This window comes from Vigna unguiculata, chromosome 2 (genome assembly GCF_037176805.1).
Source record: "Vigna unguiculata cultivar grain cowpea cultivar isolate G323 ecotype 2 chromosome 2, ASM3717680v1, whole genome shotgun sequence".
Lineage (NCBI taxonomy): Eukaryota > Viridiplantae > Streptophyta > Magnoliopsida > Fabales > Fabaceae > Vigna > Vigna unguiculata.
This window is the reverse complement of record NC_140793.1, coordinates 6,568,526-6,578,453: the sequence shown is the minus strand read 5'-3', so window position 1 is coordinate 6,578,453 and position 9,928 is coordinate 6,568,526. Positions and strand designations below refer to the sequence as shown.

Here is a 9,928-nt window from a genome sequence, read left to right as displayed (position 1 = left end):
ATATTCTTTCCAACTTGCATAGAATGATTAGAATATTTTCTTCCATGCTTTTAAGGTCGTCCTCATTCAATGTTGCACAACACAAATTTCTAAAAAATGACTTATCTCGGTAATGGGGTTTAGAACATGAGTTGGTAAAGAACTAAATGCTATAGGAAGGAAGCATTCTATGAATACATGACAATCATGGCTTTTCATCCCTGTCACCTTTTTCGTGTTGATATCAACACACCTTGACAAATTGGAAGAATATCTATATGGCATCCTAAGATCTTAACATATTCATATACATCCATCATTGTGTGTTGCATCATTAGTTTTCTTAAATTCTATTTTCACCACTATTACAAAATAAAATACCACAAATGTAACCCAAATAATGAATGGTACGGAAAACATAAAAATAAAAAAATTTAAAATGCAAAAAAGAAAAATGTCATAAGGTTCATTCTCAGAGTTTAAGAAAATTGAACCTAGAAAAGGACTTTGCAGTCAAACCCCGTATAAATATCGTTTTCCTATGTTGAATATGTTTAAATATCCTTTGAAATATTCATTAGAGTAAAATTGAAGCACCAATATCTATCAGAAATATTGTCCTATTGTTCTCCAGCTACCCACGCTACCTTTTTGTATATTCTTTATTTTTTAAAAGGTAATATTTAAAAAAAATGCACATAAATTCCAAATTGTGCCATTGGGAAAACAGGCAAAGTACGTCATTTGGGTCGAAATTTCATGTGAGTGGACATTCTAGAACATAACTATAAGATGGTATTTCAAATAAAAAATAATAATAAAATCCATGTTAATTTTATCTATTAATTGGTGGAGATAAAAATATTAAAATATTGAATTAAATGATGTCTTGTTATGGTCTTGTGATTCCAATTTCCTTATTATAAAAATTTCAAATTTATTTTAATTTATAAACATAACTTTTATAAGCCTAAATTCTAAAATAAAAGAGAATAGAATAACAAATTTATTTCTATAAATTTTTTCTTTCCTTTTCAAAATTATTTTTTATAAAACACTTCCCACAAGTTTTTTATTTACGATTCTTTCTTTACTTTTTCTTCTTTATAATCAGTTCTTATTTACAGACAAATTTTTTAATTTAAATTTTCTTAAAATTTGTCTTCTTGTATATAATTATTTCTTCAAATATTTATTTCTCTAAATTAATATATTACATACACTTATTTTTTAATATTAATATTTCTTTTACAATTCAATAATTGCAACTATATCATAAAATTTCCGTTTTTTTCTTATAATTCTTTCTTTTCTCTTTTTGTTAAAATGGTTTTTTTATTTACATGTTTTTCTAATTTAAATATCTTTGAGATATATGAATTTATAAAAAAATTCTTTATCCAATTTTTGACTTGTCTAAACAATTATATCCTACACCCTTATTTTTAAAATTAAATCTATATTATCAAATTTCATTCCAAACTATATTTTTAAAAATGGTATTTTCTTTAACAAAATATTTCCTTCCATTATTTTCAAAATCAAAAGAAAAAACAATTAAGACATCCAGTTTGGAATTCTAGCTAGTTTTTCGCTCATCCTTAAGTAGAGCTGTTAAAATGGGTTGGAACCCGCGATCCAACCGGCCCACCACGGGTTCATGCCGGATTGGGTTGAAATTTTTTTATAAATTTCAATACGGATTGATTTTTGATGTTTCAACTCTATTCTTAAGAATGAGTTACCCGTTTCGACAACTCTATTCTTAAGAATGAAATTCTAAATTGACGAGTTTTCTTTGTACATATAATCTACATGGTGCCATAGGGTAAAAAAAGTAAAGTAGTTTATGTAGGTGAAAAAATTTCAAATGAGTTCCACATCATGAAAAAAAGTGTTCTTCTATTCAAGTGAGTGGAACATCCGAAAACAAAACTATAAGATGACATTTCAACTAAAGTAACAAAAAAAAATATATTTTAATTTTGATTGGGAATAATATTGAATTAGATGATGTTTTGTTATGGGGACAAAAATATATCATAGGTGCTTAAATGGCCAATTTGATAATGCATTAGTTGAGCTAATCTTGAAAGTTATGATTGTTTATTAATCAAGAAATACGTGTAAAATCCATGTATGATATATGCTGTAAGTTATAGATTGAGTCACCTTGAGGAGAGTGATGTACCAAATTCCAAATATGGTTTATTTCATTATTAATGTGTTTGCAAATAACAAACATCATGGATAATGGTTAATTAAAATGATATAAGACAATTGATCCAAAATGATACATTTTTTGACTTGTGGGTGGAGTTTAATAAAATTTTCTATTCCACTTAGTCATCACGGTTGTCGAGTCCTAATTCGTGAACAACGATGTTGCATTGAGAATCAATTGTTTCTGTCATGAACCCAAGGGGATTTACAAAGCGTTCCCTAGAGGTAGCACCCATGTTGTTGGTGAGGATGATCCTATCAGACTTGTTTGGCATTGCCTCTTGGCATTCTCCCTCATTTGGTGACTTTGCAACCACCACACAAATGTCATCCTGATGATCACCACGGACAGGGATGCGGTATAAGCCATTTGCATCAGTTGTGCTATCCTTCTTATAAGTCATTGTGTTATTCTGTTCGTTGATGCATTCCAGAGTCACATTCACACCTACAAACACATTTTCAAGCATTCCTTATGCTTCATCAATGGCTTATGATAGGGACATAAACTTCATCATGATAAATTGTAACATGTATAACTGTAAATGAATTGGGTGTTGCATGATTAGGGAAAGTTACCTGATAAGGGGAAGCTGAGTCTAGACTCAAATGCAAAGTGGCAAGGATCACAATAAATCTTGCCTTCAACATAGAATTTTTCAGATATTTTGCGAGCCAATGTAGAGGAGAAGCACAAAACTGAGACAAAGAGGACAACAACAACAAATGACCTTGCCATGGTGATTAATGGATTTTTTATTTTATGGGTTATTGATGTTGTTCCCCTTGTGATGAAAGAATGATGGTGCTATGGAATCATTTTATAAGACAACGAATGAGATTTTGTTTTGTCTTTGTGTGGTCACCATGTCCATCCACCTTATTTGGACGATTAAAAACTATTTCAAAAAGAACTTTCCTTAATATTTGCTAATTCAACCATAATTTCGGAGTCTTTATCTCATAATTTAAATCTACGTGCTAACATTAATATTCAAAACAAAAATTAACAAAGACTTATATAATTGAATCCTTGTCCACAATTTATTAATATTTGTAGGTAAGGAAGTTTGAAATAAAATATAATGTAACATATATGTTATTTTCCATCTTATTTAGTAAATGTTCATATTACATTTTTAAATATATAAATAAAAAAGAAAAAAAACACATAATTTTCGTAATATAATTTTTAGATTTTTTTTCCTACACCACCTTGATATTTTTTAAGAGAACACAATACAAAATAATTAAATAAGATTGAGTAAATGATATTGTAACATGATAACTATATATATTTACACATCAAACTTACCCAAAGTCATTCACATCATTAATATCAAATAACTTTATCTCTTTCTCCATATATATATATATATATATATATATATATATATATATATATATATATATATATATATATAAACTAATTGTGAAAACTATCTAATTCTAATTTCTATTATAAAGTTTTGACATAGTTTTTATCTAATTAATTTTTTATAAATATTATCTATCTAACCTTATATACAACATGGTAAATTTATATCATTTAATTGAGTACCTATAATCTTATTTATAAATAATTGAAATGATACTTGTTGGCATATATTTATTATAGCTTAATTTTTCCTAAACTTAAGAATGATACTTATCTCTAATTTATGAACAAATCAAAAACATAGTTTTTTAGTCTGAATCCAATATGTACCATATAGGGTCGACCAATTCCCGATTAATAGCTAGACCTTAGGCTAGGAACTTGTCCATCTCCCAAAAGGAAGGTCAACTATAAACCTAGAAGCAAAATAACCCATAAAAGGCTGGAAAGCCTAATACACCTCTGATAATCGGCTAGTTAACGGTTGTATCCAAGAGTCCAGACCGGGTACTTAATAGCCCAAGTAAGACAAATAAAAAGTAGGCGGCCAAATAGCAGGACACTCGACCAAAAGTAGGGCACGTGTCGGTAAAACGATAAGTATGAAACCCTTCTCCATAGACGTAAATTGGAAGAATTTGTTAAATATCGAGCAGACTCTCCAGCAGATTGGGCTCCAATGTTAGGCCCACAAAGCCCATAACTAGGCCCAAATCCATGACCAAGTTAGAATCCACGTCATACTATAAAATGCCAGGTAATGATCCTTAAAAAATTAGTATAAATACACGTAGTCCTAGATAATTAGACTCACTTTCGTCATTAATTTCTAATCCTAGATATTTGATCGTAGAAGAAAAGCTTTTTGTTGACTTGAGCGTTGGATTATTTTTTGCAAGTACCTCCACACACTTTGAGCTACAAAAGGACAAGAACTTAGAGGATGACTACCACCTACAAGAGAGAAATCCATTCAAAAGTCTTTTAATCTTTATGAGGTACTACTTTGGCCTTGTAAGAACAATTGACGCTTACTGTGGGGTCGACTAATGTTTCGCAAGAAAATGACTACTAAATGGTTTCCAACATTAGTAGAATGACTGAAGAGGTAGACTTTAATTGTCTAAACAATAAGTATTTACCTCTAACTATTTGATAGTTACAACTACAACTGTCTTATAAGGACATAAGCCCTACTAAAAGCTTGCTACAAGGCTACATAGTAACTGGCCTAATAAGGCTTAATCTAAATACAATTAAAAAAAGACTAGTGCATCATAAATTTTTTTATTCAAATTTAAATGATTTCATGTTCGCTGAAGTTGGGAGAGGGGACAAAACCAAAACGTAACAGCACTTATAAGATTTCCTAAATTGTTTTTATGAATCTAAACTTGGTGTATGACATTTAATCTTATTTTAAATTAAGTAATTTAATTATAGATTATGAAACTACAAATATTGTTTTGGATTACGTAATTTGATCCATAACCAGTTTTTGGATTTCGAAATTCTATAGCACATTATGCTATTTGAATATTCGAAGTATATTGTGATAAAGGTCTTTTAACTATTATTTTAGATTAAAGGATAGAAGAAGAAAGTATGGAGGAGAAAGAAGAAAAAACTGCAAAAATAATGATAAGGTAGAATCCAAACATAATTGGATCAAAAATACATACTAAATGATCAAACATTTCAAAATATTCATAATTTGTAAGAGATTAAACTAAACGATAAAGTTTGATTAATTATAATAGTAAAAAATATTTAACTTAGAATTTTTTTTCTTTCTTTCTAGCATTTCTTGTTTAAAATGTTATTTGACTTTAATGAATTATGAAGAATGAGTTATGCGGTCATTTATAAATGAAGAATAAGTTTTTATTATAAAATTAACGAGTATAAATAAAGTGTACACTAAAAATTAAAGTTGATGCACAACATATAACTTTTATGCACACAAAGACAAAAGCTATTAACTTTTTATTCTATACAATAAAACTTATGATGCACTGATACTTCAATTTGGATCATGTATCCGTGTCCATCATGTATTGTGTCTGATACTTTAGGATACTGTAAGCACCTCCACCCTGAATCAATGGAACAGTAACACAGACCAGAGAATTTGAACGAAAAAAAAAGCAACACTAGAGAGGCCAAGGAATTATTTTATTCAAAAGTTCCTTTCTGCAGAACACCAAACGTTCCAGAAAACAAGAGAATCAAAAGAGAGATGAATTCCCGAATCTTGTTCCTCCCCCTCTCTCCTCTAACGGTTTCCTCTCTTAAACCCCTGCTGCACTGCTAGGTCACGTAGTCCTTCAACCACACACTTTCTCTCTTGGCTCGTATGCTTCTATTGTTGTCCTTGCTAACCGCCACGTGTTTTCCTCTCATTAAATTGTCACTAACGGTGTCCTGCTCATTTTCTGTCTGCCCCTGTAACGGTATTCCTTTCATTACAATACTCCCTCCATCAAAATCAACCTTGTCCCCAAGGTTGAAATGAGGGTAGGCCCGTGCAATCAACAAATTATCTTCCCAAGTGGCTTCTTTTGGGAGTCCATTTTCCCATTGGATCAGAGATTGCTGGACCTGTTGCTCACCTCGAATGATTGTCCGGGACTTTAAAATAGCCATTGGTTGAATCAAAGGAGGAATCTCACTGTCACAAATTGGCAAGGGAAGGTATGGCTGATCATGTTGGCCACGACATAATTTCAGTTGCGAGATGTGAAAAACGGGATGAATCTTCGCTGATGTGGGTAACTGAAGTTTGTAAGCCACCTTCCTGATTCTATCTATCACCTTAAAAGGCCCAAAATACCGAAAGCCTAACTTCTGATTTTTGCGTAAAGCCAATGAATGTTGTCTATAGGGTTGAAGTTTCACCAAAACTAAGTCTCCCACCTGTAATTCCACATCAATTCGTTTTTTATCTGCATATTTCTTCTGGACTTGTTGAGCTCTCTGCAAATTGGACTTGAGCTTTTGAAGTAAGTAATCCCTAGAGAATAATTGTTCCTGGACTGAGAGAGGGTCGTCCGCTTGCGGAACATATGGGAGTATCTTCGAGGGCTCTCTCCCATACACTATTCGAAAAGTAGTCATACCCGTGCTTATGTGATATGCTGTATTATACCAATATTCCGCCCATGACAACATCTTCGACCATTCCCTGGGAGCATCAAAAGTAAAGCATCGTAAATACAGTTCTAGACATTTATTGAGAACCTCAGATTGTCCATCTGATTGTGGATGGTACACGGATGACATTTTGAGTGTAGTACCACTGAAGTGCCACAAAAACTTCCAGAATTGACTAGTAAAAACCGTGTCTCTGTCGAATACTATGGATTTGGGTAATCCATGTAATTTGACGATGTGCTTAAAAAATAGTTCAGCCACTAATTTGCTAGTGAAGTCTTGTTTCATCGGAATAAAGTGGGCCGCCTTAGATAACCTATCAATAACAACACATATGACCGTGAAACCCTGCGATAAAGGAAGGCCCGTAATGAAATCCATGGCCAAGTCCTCCCAAATCTGGTTCGGAATTGGCAGTGGCTGGAGTAAGCCTGCGGGTAGTGTAGTAGTTGTCTTAGCTTGTTGACAAACTAAACACTGTTGAATATAAGTTTTGATGTCTTGAGCCATCCCTTTCCAATAGAACTAGGCTGTAATTCTGGCCAGCGTTCGAGAAACTCCTGCATGTCCTCCTATGATAGAGCTATGAAACTCCTTTAGTATCGTCTGAATTAACTCATGGCCCACTAGAATGACAATTCTGTTCTTCCATAATAACAACCCTTGATGTATAGAATAATTAGGCTGATCCCCCGAATTGTTGACGTACTCCGTAATCAAGGTCTAAATGTCGCGGTCCGTACTTTGTGCTTGCTGCAATTGAGTCACTATAGTAGGTACGGCTTGAGACCAAGCTGCATAAAATGATCTGGAAAGGGCATCCGCTGGTATATTGTCTTTTCCGGGCTTGTATTCTATAGAAAACTCATAACCAAGTAACTTATGAATCCATCTTTGTTGCTCTGGCGTTGGTAAGTTCTGGTCCATTAAAGTTCTCAAGCTTTTTTGATCTGTTCGAAGTATAAATTTGTGACCAAGAAGGTAGTGTCTAAATTTGGCAACTGCCTCTGTTAAAGCATAGAGTTCCCTCACATAAGCTGATTGCCTTTGCATGGCAGGAGACATTTTTTTGGAAAAATAAGCAATCGGATGCTTGCCCTGCGTCAACACCGCCCCAATACCCATTCCAGAAGCATCAATTTCTAAGTGAAAGGGTATGGAAAAATTTGGCAAAGCCAAAACAGGACCTTGTGTTAAAGCTGTTTTCAAGGTATTAAAAGCTTTTTTTGTTGCTTCAGACCAGTGGAAGCTATCCTTTTTCAATAGTTCCGTGAGTGGACCAGCCAAGGTTGCATAATGCTTGATAAAGCGTCTATAGTATCCCGTCAATCCAAGAAAGCCTCTTAATTGTTTGAGGTTTTTTGGTACTGGCCAAGCCATGACAGCTTTGATCTTGCTCTCATCCATCGTAATGCCTGTAGCAGAAACTGTGTGACCCAGATAATGTACTTGCTGTTGTCCAAAGGAGCATTTGGAGAATTTGGCATAAAGTTTGTTTTGTTGTAACAGTTGCAATACTCTCTCCAAATGTTTTAGATGCATGCACCAAGATGGACTATAAACCAGGATGTCATCAAAAAACACCAAAACCGACTTCCTGAGTATTTTCTGGAAGATATTATTCATGAGAGCCTGAAATGTTGCCGGTGCATTGGTGAGCCCAAAGGGCATCATCCTCCATTCGTATAAGCCTTGATGTGTTCTAAAGGCAGTTTTATACCTATCCTCCTCCTGCATCAAGATTTGATGATAGCCAGCTCTTAAATCCAATTTGGAAAAAAAATTTTGCTCCATGAAGCTCATCAATCAATTCATCCACTGTAGGTATCGGGAAGCTATCCTTCACTGTAATTGCGTTCAATGCCCGATAATCTGTACAAAAGCGCCATGTCCCATCTTTCTTTTTAACCAATATAATTGGAGAAGAGAAAGGACTAGTGCTGGGCACAATTAGGCCAGTATCCAGCATCTCCTGCACCATAGTTTCAATTTGCTGCTTTTGGCTGAACGGGTATCGGTAAGGCCTTACTTTAACCGGATTTGAACCCTGTAATAAAGGAATGGTATGTGTATGAGATCTGTTTGGAGGAAGATCCCTGGGCTCTGCAAAGACCTCTTTATAGGTATGTAGCAATAGAGCTAACTCAGGCTCCATATCAAGTGGAAGTTCGAGAAACTGATCCTGTGCCGTGCGGGATGTGTGAAATTGAAGACAATACATTTCCTCAATAGCATGTGTGTGAAACATGCGCCTGAAGTGATTAAACTAGGCTGGAGCGGGTAGCTTTGGTTGTTCTCCCCGTAAGGTTACAAATTTATCATTTAACATGAATTTCAATGATAAATTGCTATAGTCCGAAATATGAGCTCCTAACGTGGCTAACCAGGAAGTGCCCAAAACCAAATCTGCACCGGAGAAGGGAGTAAGTATGCTGGCAACTGGATTGTGTGGTTTTGGATGTTAACCTGCAAGTTATTAACGAGACCCTCCACCACCAATGCACTTCCATTACCCACCAGAACTTTAAAGTTGGCAATTGGTTCTACTGGGAGCTTAAGACAAGCCGCAATTCTGGGTTGTAAAAAATTATATGAACTCCCACTGTCCAATAGAACCTGAACTGGCAATCCATTAATAACCCCCTTAAATCGCATGGTGGCAAGACCGTGAGAGCCCTTGAGGGCATTAAACGACAGGTGTGGTTCAGGTGGCGGTTGAGGCTCAATATTGTCTTCCGAAACACTGTCTGAAAGTGTGGAATTAGTCGCGAAATCTTCTTCATCAAGATGCAACAATAAGTACTGTTTGTTGGGACATCTATGAGAGAGCGAATACTTTTCATCGCAAGTGAAACGCAGGCCTTTTTCACGTCGTAATTGAACTTCGGCAGGAGATAACTTCTTGATCATAGCCTTGGTTACCGGAGGAGATGGAGTGCTCTTGTTTAACAGAGGCGGTAACGCGGTGGTTTTTAGTGAGTGTGTTGCGGTAGGGAGTAATGGATTCGACGGAGAACTCTTGGGACCATAAAATTTGTGTTGAGCAGCATACTTTTCTTCGAATAATTTGGCCAAGGACACACACCTCATCAAGGTTTTGGGGTCTTGAACCAGTACGTCGCGACGGATGTCTTGACGTAACCCGCCTACAAAACAGTCCAGGAGAGCCTCTGAGGTAATCCCTTGAACACGATT

The 9,928-nt window shown here is 34.7% G+C and overlaps 1 protein-coding gene across 1 annotated transcript; it reads right to left on the bottom strand.

The window, feature by feature from the left end:
• Positions 1 to 2,167: 2,167 nt before the first annotated feature.
• Positions 2,168 to 3,009, bottom strand: LOC114174721 (olee1-like protein). The gene is made up of 2 exons (XM_028059563.2): positions 2,782 to 3,009; positions 2,168 to 2,650 (listed from the first exon to the last, which is right to left on the bottom strand). Exons 1-2 carry the CDS (start codon positions 2,939 to 2,941, stop codon positions 2,322 to 2,324), a joined length of 489 nt encoding a protein of 162 aa, XP_027915364.1. The 5' UTR covers positions 2,942 to 3,009; the 3' UTR covers positions 2,168 to 2,321.
• Between the last annotated feature and the right edge of the window lie 6,919 nt (positions 3,010 to 9,928).

Excerpts from the sequence above, each read along its gene's own strand:
- LOC114174721 (XM_028059563.2), bottom strand. The coding sequence starts at position 2,941 with ATGGCAAGGTCATTTGTTGTTGTTGTCCTCTTTGTCTCAGTTTTGTGC. Across the intron at positions 2,651-2,781 it reads ACTCAGCTTCCCCTTATCAG|GTGTGAATGTGACTCTGGAA; the intron begins GTAACTTTCCCT and ends ATGTGTTTGTAG.